Source organism: Pezoporus occidentalis, unplaced genomic scaffold (genome assembly GCF_034315485.1).
Source record: "Pezoporus occidentalis ecotype Australia unplaced genomic scaffold, CSIRO_AGI_Poc_V1 ctg21, whole genome shotgun sequence".
In the NCBI taxonomy this organism is placed as follows: domain Eukaryota; kingdom Metazoa; phylum Chordata; class Aves; order Psittaciformes; family Psittacidae; genus Pezoporus; species Pezoporus occidentalis.
The window spans coordinates 2,045,904-2,066,512 of NW_026913964.1; the positions used below are offsets into that span (position 1 = coordinate 2,045,904).

The 20,609-nt window shown below is 41.9% G+C and overlaps 1 protein-coding gene across 7 annotated transcripts in view; it reads right to left on the bottom strand.

Annotated features, from left to right (window-relative positions):
- Positions 1-20,609, bottom strand: part of SMOC1 (SPARC related modular calcium binding 1) — a 138,608-nt gene that overhangs the window by 76,975 nt on the left and 41,024 nt on the right. For all 7 annotated transcript variants that reach the window (XM_062619183.1, XM_062619179.1, XM_062619182.1 and 4 more), the window contains exons 2-3: positions 13,646-13,817; positions 6,362-6,474 (exon numbers count right to left, since the gene is read on the bottom strand). In XM_062619183.1, the coding sequence (XP_062475167.1) occupies positions 6,362-6,474; positions 13,646-13,817 (285 nt within the window). The remainder of the gene's footprint in view (positions 1-6,361; positions 6,475-13,645; positions 13,818-20,609) is intronic.

The window sequence follows — 20,609 nt, forward strand, 5'->3', positions numbered from 1 at the left end:
TGCACATGTATGAGGAAGAAAACAGAGGCTTGAGAGCACCTTGGACAAGAACTGGGCTCAGTACAGGAACAAACCAGCTTTTCACTGCTGTTCAGATGAAGAGTTTGGTAACTAATTCCTATCCCATCGCAGATCAGTCAAATATTTCCTGGCTTCTTCCATAATGGAGGCAGAAAAACATTCCTTCTATGAGAGAATTAAAAACACATCCAGTTTTTGAATGGCACTTCTGAGGGTGAGGGCAGACAGCAGAGCTACTGCCCCCACTTACAGCACAAGGCAAGGCTCCAAACCCTGACTGAACCCAGGTGTTCCTTGTATACACTGTAAAAACAGCTAAACAAATTGCTTCAAGGCAGTAGATCATCTGGTCTGACCCAGAAACCTCAGTGTCACACAGCAATTCTTTAGTTACAGGATGGCTAGGGTTGGAAAGATTATCCAGTTCCAACCCCCCTGCCACGGGCATGGACACCTTCCACTAGACCAGGTTGCTCAAAGCCCTGTCCAACCTGGCTCTGAACACTGCCAGAGACGGGGCAGCCACTGGCCAAACAAGCCTTTCCTTTGTTCGAGCCACTCATGCTCATCTAGAAAGTCCTCTGAACCTAAGTTAGTGGCACACAATTGACACACTGGACTGATGGCTATCTGTCGTAAGTGGCAATGCCTCTGTTGAGCCTTAAATGTCTTGCTGTACTGCTTGGACCCTGGATCTTGTCATACTTCCTGCTAGACTAGGAGTCAGCTGACTATTGTCAGAAGCCCGCCTTGCCTTTAGCAAAATTTTAGGGAGCTATGAATCAGTCTGCATCTTAAGTTTGAGCTTCTTTGGGACTGCAACCCCCTAAAACATTTTTGTCACTTTTTTCTGTTCCCTCCTCACATTTAATTCTTCCTAAATGATGTTATGCAGACACATATTCGCAACAGGGCTTTAATGCAGCAGCCACTTCCCTCAAGTCTATGCACCATTCAAGAAATGCTTGCTCTACAGGAATCTCATTATTCATACAACCAGGGAAAGAAGTGATTTGTGGCAAAGGAATCTTATCCATGGTCAAGGACATTCCCAACACACACTCTGGCACAGATAACATTTTTAGCTCAGGAGAGGGATCCCCAAGAGAGGGTCATTGCTTACACACAGAATGTGACCCTTTAGAGTTAAGAACTACATTATATTGTCACTGTGCTTATGGACACCCACTCCTGCTTTAAGAATCTGTTTCTTTGCTCTAGACTGGTGGTACTTTGAAGAAATGTTGCATATAACCTCCTTACCCATCCATAGGTTATCTTTACCTCAATATACAAACAAGAAACACAGTAAGAGCCGCAGGAAGAAAGCCAAGTGCGTATGTAGCAGACAAATCTGCAGAGCAATATTTGCAGAGAGCTCCAGCTACCGCTTTTTACAGAAGGGATGTCTTTTAATAATTTAAAAAAAAAAAAAAAAAAGCAAGCCAGAAGCACCTACTAATTAAAGCCCAGTTTCTTTATGAAGAAAGAGTTTCTTTAATCTATCAAGACAGACTCTGTTCTTTCATTCTGAAAGGAAAGGTTAAGTCCTTGAGAGCTAAGTATTGCTAGAGTATGAGCACTGAATAATGGAATAATACACAGCATCCAGGGAATGCGGGACATGTCTACACAGTGCCCTGCAGCACCACACTGCATTAAGAAACAAGTTTGTAATTCTGCTCAGCATCACGCTACACTAGCCAATGCAGAGGAAGAGACTTGGATCATGCAGTCACACTGAACGCTGAGAGGGTTCCCCATGATTTTAGAAAGGGTTCATTTGTCGAACTTAGGGGAAAACAGTACTTTGTACGTGCATTAGCATAATACAGAATGAAACTACTGCTATGGAACGTAATACAGATCACTCTTTCTAAGCAGACTTCTATGACCAGGTGTGGGAGTGCTCTGGAAGCTATCTGATAACAGAAAATTGCTCTGACAAAGTCAGCCCTCTCACTGATCCCGTCAAAAGATGACGGGTATGACTGATGCACCTGCTCTAAGAGAAATCTCAGTGCTGCATCCTAACTGCACCAGCAGCTGCAGTTTTGAGTCCTAGACTTAAAGAAACTCTAAGAAAATGAGGACTTGCTGTAAGTCACTTGTATGCAGACTTGCAAGGAAAAGAATCCACAGCAAGACACACTACAAAAAGCCCCACAAGATTACAGCCCCAAAGCAGAGTTAATATTATTCATGTTCATATTAATCTGTCTGAAACAGATCCTGTTTAAAACCTCAGCAACCTTTTCTAAAAAACTGCTTGGGGGAAAACTATGAAGAATGCAAGTCTCTCTCAACCCATGGCAACAAGCCCAACGGCACTAGGCAGCAAAAGAAAGTGTGCAGATTACCCAATAGAGCCTGTTGTTTATGAAGAACAGATCACAGCAGGTTAAGTGCAGCATGGAAATGGAATGCCATTTATGCAAAATACAGCATAACAGCAAAAAGGAGAGAGCAAGTCTTGGAAACAAACTAGTTTCAGTCATGTCAATTTTGCACAACAGTACATGACCTCAGTTTTATACAATTAATGAAATTATTCATATGAAACAAATATCCTTATGTCGTGAACAACTCAAATTTCATTTTCATCTGAATCCTTATATTACCACAGACTAACTGCAGAGGCCTTTTGTTGTAGGAAGTAATATGCCCCTAAGCCTAAAATACAAAGAATTAGCAATTCCTCACATCTGCTCCCATTCAGTCATCCCATCATGCCTGTAATGCCACCACCTCTTCCATGCTGCAAATCCATGCCACATTTTCAGGTGTGTCAGCAGTTTTAAATGATAAGATCTTTGCGATACACAAGCCCCCAGAATAATGGAAGCAGTACACATGGTGCACAGAAACAGTTTTGAAAACCAGTGAATTGACAGGTGCTGCTCCTCTTCATGCAGCAGACAAAAGCCATTATAACTAGCCATGCCTAGGAAAATCAGCGATCCAAGCATTCAGTGGCCCCATTTCTTTTCAGACTAGACTTTATAGACAATGAAATAAAGATTACACAGTTGTTTTAAGACACACACTATTTCTCTCTAATGCAGGGTTTAATGCTAGACAGACCAAGGTATTTGCCTTCAGGGCACCTTTCACCCTTGATACCACATCCAACTGTTGGGTGTCAGATCCAGCTGCCCTCCAGAGAAGCAGAGGAGGAGGAGATCAGGTGAGCATGGTGTCCCCATGCAGTACCTGCTGCATGTCACAGAAGAACAGAATAGTTATACTCTCCCAACAGACCCACCCAATTTGCAGTGGATCTGGCTCCCTATTCACACAGTTTTGTACTGCGTGCAATCCCAGGAACTGGAAAGGGAGACTTGGGCTGCTTTCAGTGTTAAACGCTAGCGGTTGCAATTCAGTTTCTAATCAAGAGGACGATGATAAACCAGAAAAGCAACAGTTCAATCTGGTTAAGACCAAGAAGCTTCTGTGATCACACAATTACAGCTACCAAATGCAGCTCCCAAACCTGCATCTACAAGAAAGTTTAGTTCAAGAACTGAAAGCAAGTCATCCACATCCTGAGTGAGTGCTGCAACAATTAAGACATTTGGTATTCTAAATATAGGGCAGGCATCTTTGTTTCCCCTACAATCAGAATTTTTCTTCTACCCAAATAATTCCTCCAATAGCAGTAACATAGAAGGCAGAAAGTTGTTTAAAAAATGCCCAAGCCAACTCTATATACAAGGTATACCCTGAAGCATACACTTCTGCTTAGATTCTTGTTGGGATGGGGACTCAAGGTTGAAGAGCATGGTGGTTTTTTCTCCTAGAAACTTTGTTGAGAGGTGCTGTTCTCTTCTGGACTTCCCAGCTGAGATCTGAGTTTGGATGGAGCAATTCTCTGGGTACTGAACCAGAATAAACTAATAACAGTTCAGAGCTGACTCTAGTAAGACCTTGAGGACTTCAAGAACTGGCCTACAGAGCTTCCCTGCAAAGCAGAACGTGGGTGTGCCAACTATCAGCACAAGAGATGCAGTATCCAGACCACCTTCACCAGATTGAGTCCTATTCATGAGTTGCTGGAAGCAAAAACTATTTAGACTGTTCACAAAAACTGTAATTTTTAGACATCCTTTTAAAATCAAAGTTTAATTAATTTGGACCAGAAGCTAAAGGGAGTATTTGTCTCAACGGCAGGCTGAAACCAGTTAGCTTCCTTGAAAGCTGTTTTTCATTCACATCTTATGCAGGGACAATGACCTTAAACTGCTACAATATAAATGATGAAGCTGGTTCCTGAGGTATGTGGAACACGGGGTATTTTTACGATCCAAGGAATGATACGAATTTCAGTTAACTCCAACTACAAAGGGATCAGAGGCTTCCTTCATCATGCCAGGTAAAACAAAAGCATTTTAGTGTTCACAGATAGGACTGGATGAAGGAAGAATGTGAAATATTGCTTGGCTGCCAGCTGAAAACACAATTTTCGTAAGCAGTTTCATGCTGCCCCTCCACTGGCAAGCCACACTGGCCTGGGAACGTGCAGAAAAGAGGCCCAGCAACTGCTCCATAATCCAGACGCAGGTACCAACCTTCCAAAAAAACCTAAACCAGAGCTTTATCAACCGCACTCCCAGTCCAGCTTATTAGGTTAAAAGTTTCACCTGCATCTCCTATTTTACCCTTCAAGAGGTTGATGGACATGTGGCAGAGACACTGGAAAGTCAGCTTTCCTTTTCCCTTTTTTCCTGAACTGTAAAGTTTAACATGAAGCACTTAGTTGGCCCACTGTGGTAGGTTTTATAAGTATTCCCTCCAGTGCCAACATAACCTGAGCAGCTACACAAAAATCAAATTTCAACAACTGAAAGTGTAGTTAGACTGCAAGAAGCTGTAGCCACCTTCTTTCTTCTCCTCACCTTCCCAAGATGGTCCACACTGTACACAAATATGATGCTGCTCCAAAAAAGTACGCAAAATTGGCAGGATGGATACAATTTTTTCCACTTCACTGTTAAAAAATCAAAAACACTCCCACACACCCGATAATGGCAGGGTAAGGCTGAGGAGGGGAATAAAATTTTTAGTGGGTTATCACAAGAACATAATCTTTCCTCTCCTCTTCCCCTAGGCATCGCAAAGTGTTTGAACCAATCCCAAACCTTTTTGTCTTTCTCATCTTTTTGAAGTGAATATTGATTTTAATTTGGAATTTTTTTTAATTTTTTTTTTTTTTTTTTTACTTTAAAGACTTTGCAAGCAATAACTAATGAACCCTAAAATTTCTCTGGGCCACCAGATCTCTAGAGCAGTCTTAGATATAGGGAGGCTAAGGCAAAAAAAACATTGTGTGATTTACCCAAGTTCACAAAATAGAGGTCATGAGGGTTGCAGGATTTTTTTTGAGATGTATGCCAAACCGAGCAGACAGCATACCCCTCCTACCCTTATATGCAAGGGAACTGCACATAAGCCATTTTTAACACCCAGTTCAGTTAGTGCTAGGACACTGTTCAATATGCTAGTGGTAACAGTATCACTCTTCACTTCTACCCTGCCTCAGTAAAACATACCCTTCCTCTCAATTTCCTTAATGAGGGCTTTCTTTTTGCCATAACTACTTCAACTCCTCTGGAATTCTGTGTAATTCTGTGTGATGCAAGACCTTTCCCAGTTCAACTGTTTCTGAAGGATGATCAGTGACCAGGACTGACTATTCATTTTTCACAGATTATTAAAGGCAAACAAACCATAAGCCTCTTCTCCTAGCCCTGCCTGAGATAATTGCTTCTCAAGAGAAGCAGCATTATGAGTCAATTTACAGTTTCAGGACATCATTTAGTTCCAGCAAGTGAACAGTGAAGACTCAAAAACCCAAACATAGCTGTCTCAACACCTCCCTGCCAGACCCTCAAACCACAACAGGGCACAGAACAGGAAAGTGTCGTCTGTCACTAACAAGTATCCTGCAGTGGTTAAGAGGCTTAATAGATCACTCTTTTTTTGGTGGGATAGATGAAACACAGGTAACAGCAAGGGAAGCTTGGTCCACCCTGCTCTGTGAGAGCCACAGCTCTCTTGCAGCTCATCTTCAGAGAAAAACTGGCAACTTGGTTTTGTTTCTGTGCTACACTGGAGGTGGATACCATTCCATAGATACGTCTTTTAAGATATGGTTTAAGATATGGTGACTGAATCAAAGCTTCCACTTGGTTAGACAAGTCCCCAGCCTTCAACGCTTTCACCTGAGTAACTAAGTCAGACAGTGTGAACCCATGATGCTCCATCACTTGGCTCATGCTTTAACAGTGAATCTGCTGCAGCCACTGGGAGTCTGGCTGAAGGAAGCCAGTAGAAGTTTTACCTGTGTGAATGATCCGTCCTCATTGCATTCTGGGATGAAGACTGCTTCCTGGGGCTTCTTTGCCTGTTCCAGTGCCTGAGCTCTCTCTAATCGACACTTGCTTTGGCCAGCATCTACAAAAAGAGAGGCAAAACTCACTTAGAATGCAAACATTATTTGGCCTCTTCAAAAGCTACCAGATGCACCACACAGCTGCTGGTTTAAAGAAAACCCAAAACAACAAACGTAAGACATCAAGGACCATTATCTGCACATTAGTGAGGAGTTAGCAATCATGATCCCAAAGACAAATTGAACCTAGACAATCAAACTATGAGCCACATATTAAAAAGATGTCTAATTTGCTAGTTAATAGTCTTTATGGTTATGCAAGGGGTCTGGAAGCTTCTTCCAACAAGTGCTGGAGCAGGGTGCCCACATAGTGAAAGACCTTTCTGGAGGGAATATTAGCAGCCTGAAACTTGATGGCTGAGTATAAACCAAGTAACTCAGGCCCAGAAGTGAGCAACGTGGAAGAAGGGATGACCCCAGCAAAGCTTCTTTTCTGAGCAGCTCCCTCAGTAAGATGCTAAAATAACCAGCCACCCATCTGAACTTCCACTTCTGTATGCTTCAGATAAGGCTGATATGTCATTGCCTCTGCATTTCTGAAGCCCAGCTTCTACCTCTAGTCCCAGTACTCACAGCCAGGTGTGCATTATACTTTCTCATATCAGTTACTCACTTTGCTGCCAAGAAAAAAAACATTGTCCTGCAAGCAGAGCTTGAAAGAGTTAAGATCTCAGCTCTGCACTTATTTCAGATGATGGCAGCAGGTAGCACGACCTTAACCCCTTCCAGGTTCTGCTTGCTGTTACAGAGTATAAACCCAGATAAGTCTAACACTGATGATTAATGGATCAAAGAGGGCAGTTCTGCCCTCCATAGGCACGGATTGACTCAGTGTTTACATTTAAAAACATGATGTCTCACAGTATTGCTGTTCAGTCTTGAAAGAGAAGAAAAACAGCAAACATCTGTTTCCAGGAGAATCTGACACAGGGACTAGCACCTTCTTCCTTTTCCCATGAATCCACTGGCTGTAAGATTTTTCAGTGCAGAAACTGCAAACTCTGATCATCAGAATTTTTCAGCAGCACTATATAAAGTGATCAAGGTTGAATCCCCATTCTATCAGGCACAGAAACCACATTGGTTATCAAAAAAAGTTCCACTGGACCCTTGAAGATCCCATATTCTGCTTCATATAGATGTCAACAACAGAATCACTAATACCAGCACTGAATTAGAAAGCCAGTCTGGGTTCTCAGATCAACTGAATTCACATTGCATGGCAATAGAAATGATCTCCATCTAAGCGTATGTAGATGCAGAAATCAATGACAATGCTTTAAATAGTTTTGATAATGACCAAAGCTTTCAAGCTGAGAACTTTATTTACACAACTGATGATTCAAGAGAGTAAGTTTCCACTTATCAAACAAATCAAACCCTCCTCTTTGGAAAAAGTCATTCACAATAATAGTGCTCAGAACAAAAACCTATAGCTTAGGCACTGGGTTACAAAGCAAGAGGGCCTGCATCAACTCTACCACTGACCCACTGAGTGACTGCAAGTCAGTCACCTCACCTTGCTATAGCCTGGTGCCCCTTCTGATCTTATGTCACTCATCTTTAGGCTGTAATTTGTTTGCGGGGTGCTTGCACAATACCCTTAGCACATGGAACTTTGATCTCAGGTGGACCTATTAGGAGCTTGTATAAAAAGCAAGACTGTTACCCACAGAACGTAAAGACTTTCTTGAATAAAATTTCCACTGAATTTAGAGAAGCAGTACTTGTTTTTCTAATTAACCATAATATAACCTCTAAGCTGGAATTTCCTTTCTTCCCCCTGCCTGCCAAAGTGACCAGATGATCAGATCTTGTTTGCACAACTCTGCTGGAGAATGGTCCTGCCAGCAGTACTGACCCTTCCAATACATGCTTGTTCTTTCAGCTGAAAAGGAAGCACTGGCAATGCTGTTAATGGGAACACCGATCCACCTGCAGAACTCCTATTCGAGCTTAGGAGTCTAATCGTGCTTGGCATGACACAGGACATTATTACAAAACCAGATGGTGCAGCTGCACCTTCTGTTTTATAGCTAGCTGTCTGGCTAAAAACACCTTCAAGTTTTGCTTCACAGGAGACAGCTAAGTAGCAAAAAATCAGCATTTTAGCATTAGATTATGCAGATCTGCACATATAAAGCGTGAAGGGGGAAGAGCTGTAAATTTCTCACATGACAATCAAAGCACAGATTCACAAATGAAAGTGTGTTTCTGGTCTCTCCATCCAAAACATGACACAATCAAGCCCTTATATAAGAAAATGATAATATAAACATGTTGCTGCTACATCACTCCTGGCAATTTTAACTGGCCTTTATAGATTGAAATCCCTACTAGCACTCAGTAGACCACACCAGGTAGCACACCACCACCACAACGCAGCATTTAAGAGCACATCATTGTTGCAGCATCCTCTTTTGCAATTCAACCCTTGACTCAAGTCACGTCTCTTCACAAACTGCTGCTGCAGTGCAGAGAAGACAGACAAGTTTTCTCCTGTTCATGAACACTCAGCCCTGATTACTTCTCCCATCCTCTGTCATTGATTTCCAAAGGTCATGCCAGTCCTTCTACAGCCTTGACTTGGAACAACCACCTGGCTAGAGGGGTGTGTGCATATCGCTATCTTTTTTGCCTGTCTTTTCACAGTTCAGTTCCAGTAAAAACAGTGCCTGTAATATTGACATTTACCAGTTTGTTTTTAAAAGGACTGTCAATCCATGTCCTCACTCCACAGGATGGTATTTTTATAATGTTTGCATCAACATGTGATTTCAGTGGGATGACTTCACCTTGCTATTTTTGCTATGTTAATTAGAAAATGTAAAATATTACATAAGTGCCAAGCATTGAAAAGTAGCTGCCAAATGGGTAACCCCAAATAAGATGCATTATAAACTTTACTAAAGCCTGGTGTTATGATGTAGACTCACATACCCTATTCTACATTCCAATTGTTTACCTGAGTGTTTCAGCACTTTTTTTTACCTCTTAAAAATGTTCTCTGGAGTACTGAACCCCAAGCTTATAAAACAGAATGGCATTAATGCAATCCAGTTTCACAGTCCAGACAGACTAAATAGGACTTTCTCCCCTCCCTTACACAAGGTGAAAAAACAAAACAGAATGAGTTTTTTTTTCCAAAGCAGAGCTGTTTAATAATTTGACTTCTAATATCTTCAAAGCTTAGGACAGACTTACTGCAGCTCAGAAAGCTGCCTTTTAGAGACTAATCATTCACAGGTTGGTAGCTGGCAACTAGGAGATTGTGAACTACAGTGATGTTCTTGACATCTGTGGCCTAATCTGCAGACTGCAGGTGCACATAATTTTGGATCTTGCAATGAAGTTAGCTGGTTACCATGGCTAATCCTATCCATTAACAGTTTATTCAAATGAGACCACCATGTCCCTCATAATATACAGAGCACACTCCTGAATAGGCCCCAAGAATTCCAGCATCCTCTCTTCAACAGGAAGAGGCCATTTTGACACAGCCCACCATGGTATAATGACCCAGTCTATCTTAATAATACAAAGTAGAACAAGTAAAACTTCTCCAGGTATCCACGTAACACTAACAGCAAATCTATATGATGCAATCACAAAAACCTGGATATTTAATCTTAATTCTACTTTGTCTTTATTAAAAACTGAAAGAGCAAAGATTGATCCAAACAGCTTTTGAACTTTTTCTAGTTCCATTAGGTAGCGGTCTCACATGCAGGCCAGGTCCCCACCAGGCACAAAGCAGTCCAGCTACACTGTAGTCACATCCTCACACCCATTTGCTCCAGCCAGTGATCTGCATCTTTACAAAAAAAGAGGTAAAAATGGAACCTGAGCAAACTACCAAAACATGCCCATCTGTCTCACAAGGTGTCATTCTCCACTCTAACATGGTTTTCCACTTCATTTCTGACAAGTCTTATGCATAGAACCTTGAACTTCCATCTATGCTGACATGCTTTTCTCCTCCTTTGATACTCACATACTATTTCTACTGCAGAGTTCCCCACCTTATTTAGAACATTCCTAAAAGCATTCCTAAATTTGCAAAGTGACTGAAATTGACATTTCAGATTTTGTTGACTAACTACTGCCAACAAGGGTCTCACTTCATTCTCCCTTGACTAGGAATAAGCAAGTTAAAGACAAAACACATGGATCTACCTAGTAAGCTAAAAAGAAAGTGATTTAAAAATATCATCTACTGTCCAAAGAGAACAGTAGGTAGAGGAGAAAGATTACCTTTCAACACACCATCACTAGTCAGGAGACACTCCTTTCCAGTACATTAGCCAAAGATTGTGTCCATCCAGGTGCCCATGTGACTTGTGATCAAAGAACAAGCTTTATACCAGCAGCCCTTCAAAACCAGCATTATAAATCTAAAGGAAAGCTTTCAGATCACTCCCACTCCCTTTCTTAATTAAATAGGCCAAACAAATCCCTAGAAAACAACCAGTTAACATAAAACTTAACTGTGTTTTAAGCCACACATATCAAATACACCCTAACAATCACTGCATAATCTTAACAACTTGCCAATACTCATTTAACAAGTATTTGTCATTCATCCCTGCAAAGTTCTGAGGCAGAACTCTTATTTGACATCAGATCTTAAGATGCCTGCTGACAAAAGATCCAGGTAGGAGTGCTTGGCTGTGCTGTTTAAAGGACAGCTACACCATCTGGAACTGTTCTCTGGAATCTCATCAATGAGGCTCCATTTGTCATGGATGCCATCGTTTGATAATTTTAAGCTACTCCTGACTTCCAGCCCTTTCTGATGAGTGAGCAAGGGTTCGGAGAGAGTTCAGATAATTTGGCACTGAAGGAATTTCACTGAAAAGCACATAAGGAAGCTAGCAAGGAGCAAGAGCTGTATAAGAGTTATAGTTCCCAGAGGGCTAGCAAGATTTGATCTTTAGAGGTCCTTGGCTTCTTGAGAGAGAGCAGAGAGCTAAGTTGAATCAAAAAGGTTCTGTTCTCACTATGGAAACCATTCTGCTTGCCTTGGCACAAGTACAGTTCAAGTTATCAGCATATGGAATTGAAAACCTATAGTATTATGGAGTGCAGGACTATGCCTTGCTGTACAGAATATACTTCCTCTTTTCCTTATTTTGGTTACCTGTTCCCACCCACCCCAAAAAGGATGCACAATTTAAAATTTTTCATTTCATAAGGATAAGTTCTTGGATACAGTACCTATCACAATTGCATGTGGCTGGGCTCAATGGCCCACGGGACCCCTTCCAGTTCTATGGGAGTTGCTCTGCAGAGCATCTTTGTCACACAGAAGGCATGAAAGCTGTTCAGGGTAAACCTGGTGCCCTACCGCAGTAGTGGAAAAAGCTAGAACACTGCTGGTGATACCTTCATGTGAGTACAAGATACAGACCTGGCCAACTGCCTGTAGTTAGGCATACCTGTCTTGCGACTGTCTATATTTGCCAGGAACAGTCATCTTATGTGCAATTAGAGGTCATAGTCCTAATACCTTTCAATAGCACACATGGAAATGACCGGCAAGATTAAACTTGAATGTGACAGGATAATCTTACTTCCCAGGGATTCATGGGAGTGTCAGTGGGTTACAAGCAAAATCTGAAGTTGTCAAACACTGACACATTATTAGGTACTGTATAGTACCACACAGCAAGAGGAAAAGAGGAAAGGAAAATGTGAGTATTTTCAGCTAAACATTTCAGTTGTGTCTGAGAACGCAGAAATGAAAGTATACTTTATGTGTGCTTAAGACAAGAAAGTCTTTAATTACTTCTCTGGGACTCTTTGCAATCATGATATACAGTGGGCTGTGTAGTTCAGCAATCAACACTTTCTCCACTTCCAGAAACGACGTTTTTGCATATGGATGTACCATATTTCAGATCCCATGTTTTAAGTGACTGAACAGTGCCTGTTTATATGCCAGTATCAGCAGTGAAATTGCTTATCTAAGACACTCTGCTCAAGTGATAAAAGCAAAAGCAGGACTCCCACCCTACCATTTCTTATTATGATACTCAAAAATACATCACTTGCAACAGTCCAACTGCTTCTCAGATCCTGGGAAGAAAGCTTCTGGGCTTCCAGTATTCAGAAAGCAGCATGATACAAAGGTCCTTTTCTAAGGATTATATTATTAGTAGTATTACATAGCTAAGGGAGAGAAGCTGCCATAAAGCAACCTAGCAGTGGTGAGGTTAAAAAAAAAAGAATAAAATCATACAAGCAAGCTTTTTTTTCCCCCCCCCAATGAGAAACTGTCTAAAAAGGAGAGCAATATTTGAGGTCATGCTCATAACTCACCTAAGCTATAAAGCTTGTCAATACATTGAAAAGGGATTTTCATTCTAGAACAAGTAATTCTGACAAAGATACATTTTTATAACAGTAAAAAAGCCTTCATAAACAGAAGCCAGGCTTCAACATATGCCTGCTTATACTTCCACAGGGATTTTAATGAGTTTCTCCTGTCACTTCAACCAATTGTTAAAAACATCTGTGCCATCTGCCCTCTGAGTCAATTGTGCTCCCAGAAAATGCACTCAACTTGATTTCTCACTTCACTGCAGAAGCAAACCATTTGTGTGACAAAACACCAATATTCCTTTAAGAAGTTTCAACTTCATCTTTAGACTATGCTGAAGAGCTGAACTGAGAGAGAAACAATATTTTCACATTTAAGAAGCTATGTAACAGCAAGCAGGGAAAAAAAAGACCACATAAACCCTTACATAACTAGCACAGAACAGCTGTGTGTATCTGAAAATGGAGTAGACATCTAATGTGCACGGCTTCCCATTCCGTATACCTATCACTCAAAGGTACCTCAGTTCCTCACTGGCACAGGTAGCACGGAAGATCTTTTTTCAGGATGTGATTTTTCATTTCCATGAGCCAGCTCCTTCTGCTCTGCAGACATACATTTCAGCCCTTTTCCAGTGACGTCTGGCTTTTTCACCTTTTCTCACTTATAATTCAGTCAGTTCTTACTCCTGCCACCTAAGCCCAGATTCAGATACCCATGCTCACATGAATGCACATTTTCAATCAGATTAGTCACAGAGCATGAAGCTAAACTCAAGGGTCTAAGAATCCAGTTTCTTATGAGGTAGGACTTCCCATTCTTCCCCTCCAAAGCACTTGAAATCTACCTACCTTTGCACCGGCCACGATGTGTCACGCTCAGACTTGATTCCCGGCATTTGGCTCTCTGGTAGTCACACATTGACTCGTATGTTCTGCCATCAGAGGCACAGAGGGGTTTGGACTGGGACCTGGAGCAATGCAGGTTACACTGAGGGTCTCTGTCACGGTCGCTTATGAGAAACTGCAGGAATTGAAAAAAAAAGGAGGGAGAGAGGAAAACAAAAAATATTGGTTTTGTTTGGTTTCCTAAAACAGAGCACAGTGTATTCTGTTTTTATGACAATAGCAATATGGGCTATAACGCAGTTAAAGCTGCCTACCAAAGCTGACTTTGCCTGAAGGGAACTCCAAATGAAACACGTACATCTTTTTAAAAAAAATAAAAAAAAAATTAAGGGTCTTTGCCGTTCCATTTTCTTTAATGGAACGGAAACATTACTCACTCTGCCTCACCTCTGAAAACGCAAGATGTACAAAGCCAAATACAACCCACACGGGAAGGGCAATACTGAGTCACAACAACCCAGCCTGCCCAGTGCCCTGCCGCAAACAGTATCTGGTACCAGACAATTTTAGTCAGAGGCACAAGAAACTTATCACCAAGGAACCCAAATAACTTATCAAGATTGGCCTTGGTAGTTGAACCATGAATGTGGCCAGCTTTATATCACAAGTTACTTGTTTTTAAAGCATTACTTACGTCATCTGTGGATACCACCTGCAACAGCATACATTGCACCTTCCAAAGCCATGTTTTGTTCCTTCCCAACAACATTCTGGCTGGCTGGCAATTGCATTGTATGCATCCCACAGTCTAATTGCACACTAAGTGAAAAGCTATTTCTTTTCAGAAGTCTGAATTTGTCATCTTTCTGAATAAGTCTTTTCCCGAACATTCACTTCAGATGCAGCCTAATTTGTGTAAATGTTGCACTCTTCTTGTCAATCTATCAATGTGAACAACTCCAGTCTCCCAATTCCTTGCCCAGAAGCCTTCCTCTGTACCACAATGACCACCGTTTACATTCTCTGAATACAGCTTGGCTTCTGCATCATCTTTTGGAGATGGGGAAACCCACAATGGACATGAATACATTTTCATTCCACTTGTTCCCTGCAAATCTCAACATCTGGCAGTAGTTTACTGTTGTATTAAGGATACAACAGTAAACTACTGCCTGTAAGGACACCCGGGTCCCTTTCTTAAGTTCATACTGTCATCCTGAGGACCCTGACTGCTAACCTTCTTTCCATAACCATCAGTATAGAGGTTTGGCAGGACACAATAGCAACAACCCTTTTCATTTCCTATGCTACTCTACTCAGTGGTTAATCAGTCAGACCTTTAACTATTACCCAAACCCAACCACCTGCTCACAGAAAGATTTCAGGAGACTCTTGAAACAAGTTCCATGAGGATTAAGCAAGGAAAAGGGAAGTTAAACCTGCCTTGCAAATCCCCCTCCCAAGCTCCCATCTCTTAAGCCTCTCTCAAGCCTGGAGGGACCAGAGTTGCTCTCTAACACACCAATATCCCAGCTTGCTGTCAAAGCCATTAGGAACTCAGCAGCTTGGAGCTGGCTGGCAAGTGGGCACCGACTGACACCCTGCCTGTATGCACAAAGCCAGGGCTCTCCAAGTGTGTTGATAGCTGGATGCCTTACAGGGAAGTGTGAGTCATTGCCATAATCACCTTGGTGTTACAGTTGCCTACAAAGCTGTCTGCTCTATGCTTTGAGGTTAAAACTGTTGAAAAAACATTGCCTGAAGCCTAGTTTGGGTTGGTTTTTAACCACTCCAAGAACATGCATCTCTGACATTTGTTTTTTGACATTTAAAAAGATTCTTCACCCCTTTTCTCTCCCTACTTAAATGAGATGAAAAACAATTGAGAAATTGCGCATTTTCATACAAAAGCATATTAGGTCTGTACTGCTGGATCTTTTGAAGACTCATGCATTACTAAAAGCCCTATTTAAACATGACAGCTGGGAAAAGTAAGCAAGGTCTGCATTTGTTTTACTTTTGGGGGGGGCAATCTTTCTTAAAAATATCTCATCTGTCACACTTGCCAAAATTTGTAACAGCACAAAGTTTTAAAAAATGTTTTTGCTCCTTTTCTGTAACACTTTCTATAACCTGGCAACACCTGTTCCAAATGGGAAATTGGAAAATTTAAACCTGAAGGCAATTTTAAATGGTTTATAGAGACCAGGACTAGACTATAAAAACACTGTAAAGCTGGACCAGATTTTTGCCCAGTTCTTGTCAGGGGTTGGACTATCACAAGCGAGGTTGGAATTGCCCTGGCTAAAGCAGTGTCTTTCTGTAGCCCCTGAGGTGCAAAGATCACCAGTGACACTAAACTTACAGCAAAAAGCAGCAGACTGAAGATGCTGAAGCTTCCTCCAAGCATGTGACATCAGAGACCTTGAAAAACTTGCAAGACTTTTTCAGCTGTCTGTATAAACAGGCTTTAAAAGCAGTGCTGCCCAATAGTACAGTATGGTGCACGTACAGCCACTAAGTATCCAGTTAAACACAGAAGCCATCCTGGTTTAGAAGGAACGCATGCATCTGCCATTTATCACAACTTTGAGGGCCTGAGGGACTGGCATGAATTTTTTTTTGCAAATTCCTTGTGTCAGAAGGGAGTCACAGACAGGAGCCATCCAGAGGCGCACTGAAAAAGCGAGACTATTGGTTCCCAGCATCAAACCACATTACAGACTTACTGAAAAATCTGCTTCTATCATGAAAACTCACCTAAGCTTCCTACAGCCTGTACCAAAATACTTACTACAGAGGGGGCTTTGCAGGCCTGCTTCCAGAAAGGGCATCTCTGAAAAACAGAAAGACCTTCTCGAGGCTGACAAACAAACTAAACCTATGGCTATGGAATAGCTTTCTCCCAGTGCCTCCTCACAAAGAAATGGGGAAGAACATCCGTGTATTGATTAATTATGAGGGCCTGAGGAAACATGCAGAGCACCCCAATGCAGTCTGTGAAGTTCTTGCCTGCCCAAATTAAGCCAAGAACCATGTTATAAGGAAAAAACAAAAAAAAAGAAAAGAAAAAAATATCAAAGCCTTTTCAGCATTTGTAATTTGGAGTACAGCAGGGAGCCCACACAGCATGTTAGGTGCTTTCCAGACACTGAAGGTGCCACACCTGCCTTGCCTAAAAAGTTCATGGTTTACGTATTTGCACAAGATGGTTCTTGTTTTTGTTTGGCTAGATTATAATTGTAAAAAGTCTGCATTCATTTCCAGAAGGATCCAGGATCATGCCTGTCTGATCAGGGGCCTTCTCACATGATCAGATAGCACTGCCAGAAAAGCCGTATCTCATGGAGATATTACTGAAGGGCTTTAAAAACTTCCCCTTATTGTAGGACACCTTCTCCACTATCCCGGAGCCCTTGTCTTCACATTGGTAGCTTTCAGGTAGTAAACTGGTGGTTCTTTGCCCTGCTTCTAGCTGGTAAGCAAGCGTTCATGCTACAGAAGTGATATCAACACAGACCATGCAGAGACATTTAACATACTGGCCATTTTGAGTGTCCATCCCCACCCACCCAGCACAGTTTTCTTTCTAGTATTTTGCCTGAGAGCACGATAACTGCCCGCCTTTGTAAGCAGCCTCAGCCACATGAAGAACACTGTATGAATGCTGAAATATGTGTCTGCCCATCAAGACAGCACTTGAGTCTATCATTTTAACAGCCTGGACTACAATTCATAAGTAACTTGCTCTCAGTCCCTTATTCCCTTCAAGCAAGCAAGCAAGCACTGCTTTTCCAAGGAGCACAGCCCCGTTCCAAAAGGGCACCTTGGTCACTGGAGGAGATGTTGCTAAGCAGTGTGCACAGGGCATCTGATGCCTGGCTACTCCCTAGACACAGCCGAGGCTGTAACATGATTCTCTGGTCCTTTCGGGGGAAGCACAGCAAGATAAAATATTCCGTCTTTAACACCAAATGTCCTATCATAACCCTTGAAAGCTCAAATCAAAGCCTAACAGCTATCCTAACAGCTTCAGGACACCCATATAAACAGACTTTACAAACAACAGAACCAACGCTCACAGAGCAATTCTTGGTGCTCTACACACACAGACACGCAACATGAACAGATCTGGACTCACGGAAAAAGCAACCCTACAAACATGTGCAAGCACCAGCAGGTTTCCAAGCATCATTTAGAAAGAAGAGGGAAATAATTATCTTAGCTCTGAGATTTCTCAAAGCCTCTTCTTGATACCTGTGTTCCCATTTGTTTCAGAGCAGAACACATCCAAGACAAATGGGACTGGAGATGGTGTCACTCACTGGCTTATCAGTTCTTTTCTCTCCTCCCTTTTCCTCCATGACAGAAGAACTTTTAAAAGCAAACCTAAACCCAAAATCAAAAAACCACACACAAACACAACCCACAAACACAAAACCCCACAAAAAAACAAACCTAAACAAAACACCAAAACAAAAAACCTACAAAAACTATCAAAACAATGTATTTTCCAAGACAATACTAAAACTAATCAGATTGCAAATGGGATCCCTTTAATGCAGACTCAAATATTAAAATAAGCATAAGTAACTAGACAAGACTATTTGTGGTTTTGTAGCATTTGCTTACGTTAAGGGAGCTTGCCCATCTACACCAGTCCGTTTGAGTCCCTGTCTTAGAGCTCCCAGTTTAATGCAGCTCTTAGAGCATCTTTTTATGTCAAATGTTGTCTCTGTACATAAACCTCCTCCTTTAGCAAATACATTTACACAGGTGCTTGCAGAAACCACTTCCCAAACTACTTTCTGCTTCTTTAGACTTGAAAAGAAAAAGGAAAGATAAGAGGTCAGAATGAAGTTAACTTTGCCAACAAAGCATATCTGTTCTTTTTCTCCACACCTCAACACCACTGCTGACAAACAACAAACACTGATTAAAGGGGTTTTAATGCCTGTGAAGGAAAGCAGACTCCCTGCAGCTGCACAGCAGCTGGGAACACTTGTGTTATTTAGCAGAGAAAGGTCTGACCCCACAAGTGAAAATGAGCTTGGTGGTCACTCATTCTATTCACCATCTGGGTACATTATAAGCACAAACAGAACAGCACAGCTCTTTGTGATGGAGGTAACGAGAAATGGCCAAGGCATTGCAGTACCAGGGTAATATGCTTTAGCAAGGCTTCAAGGGAAAGAGGGGACAAGGGACAAGAACATGAGAAAGTGGAAGTCTATTGAGAAACAAAACAAGAAGACAAGAATCCTCTACAGATCAAAACAAGGTGCCTCTGCTGTTTAGCAGCTTGGCCTCTGATTAATAATGCAGGCTCCTGCCTAACAAAACTGAGTTTTTAGATTTTAGGATTAGAGATGGAGAGAGCAGCATGTGCAATGCCTTACTCCTTCTATTTTGGCTGACTTCAAGTTAGAAGACCCTTAAGAGTACATCTTTGGAAAAAAGCAATTGAGCTAGGTAGGTTCATATGGCACAGATCACCCACCCATTTGTCTAAGCACTAAGACTGGCCTTGCTAAGTACAAACAAGCAAATCCTTTCCAGGGAGAATTCCCCAGGAAAACCATACAATTTCATACATTAGAGAAGGCTATAAACTTCTGGATATTTTTATTGCTCTTGGAAAGCATCATTTCACATTTCCCAGTTTTAACCTCATAGATTTATGCCTTGTTTTCAGGCTCCAAACTGGTGCAACCAGCCATACTGGAGGCAGAGCTGGAGTCAAGTCCCAGTTTTAATCACGGCTGGACTCTCAGCCCCATGGCAGGTTGCCTACAGGGCACATGGACTTCAGCCATGGGTTTGGGACTTCAGCCAAGCTTTCTGACATGGAACCAGAAGCCTAGCAAAGATGTCAAAGATGCCAAAGCTCCTGTTCTAAGCCACAGACCCAAAATGCTTGGCTTCTAGAAGTACAAAGAGAAAATTTGAAAGCTTTAGGAACTCTGGCAGAGATGGGACTGTGCTTGCAGTCTTCCATGTGCAGAAAGGTATCAGCCAGAGCCAAGACAACCCAGACCAGCTGACCATGGTGCCCAGTCTCTTTTCTGAAAGTGCTCGTGCAGCCTCAGAACCTACCTAGCAATAAAAGGCTTCCAAAGTGAACTTACTGGGAAGTTCATCATGTATTTGGGGGGGGGGGGAGGGGGGGTGTGATGGAAGCGAGATTAATTTATTTTAGTATTTCCTTTTTGGAAATGCTCACAAGTTTGTATGGTTTAAGAATATGTTTTTAAACCAAAGTTTCTTGAAGTCCTGTACCTTAACAAGTTCCAGTCCTTGCATGGGCACTCCCCCCAGACAGAGGGGCTTACAAGAAGGATATTGTAATACTTTTATTCCTTCAGTCATCCCACCTGCAAAGTGAAGAGTCTAGCCTGAGTTAAAGCACCACTTCTGTTTCAACCCCAGGCCCCCAGCTGTGCAAACAAGAATGGGTTCAAAGCATATAGCCTGTGCTTGAGGATGGTGAAGGCTAGGCAAACATATGGGATCATGCCACAAAGCAGGCAAACTCTAGATGTATTTGTACGAGTTGAATTCAAGACAGTTTCCTGCCCTTACAGGCTAGAAGTCTCATTTTTCTACAGTGATTCTCCCTTCCCCCCCCCACCCTGCCTCAGTCTTTGCTTTGTGTAAGCTACCGCAATGAAGGACAGCACTTAGGTATTGGACTTCATCTGCTAGATTACTTCCAGCCAGGAAATTATACCTTGGTTTTTTTCATAAACTGATCCCCCAACATGATGCAGCAGCTGTGCTCTGCTTTTAAAAGGTGAGGTACTAGATCCAAAGAGGTTGCTTAACAATGTATTTGAAGAGCCACCTACAACAAATGGTTCAGGGAAAAAGGTTAGAGTCTGCCCTCATCCCAAAGAAGCTCTACTGGGTTTTTCTGTTGTTTTTTGTTTAATATTAAAATGTCATTGCAGTCAAGGAATGAACTTTT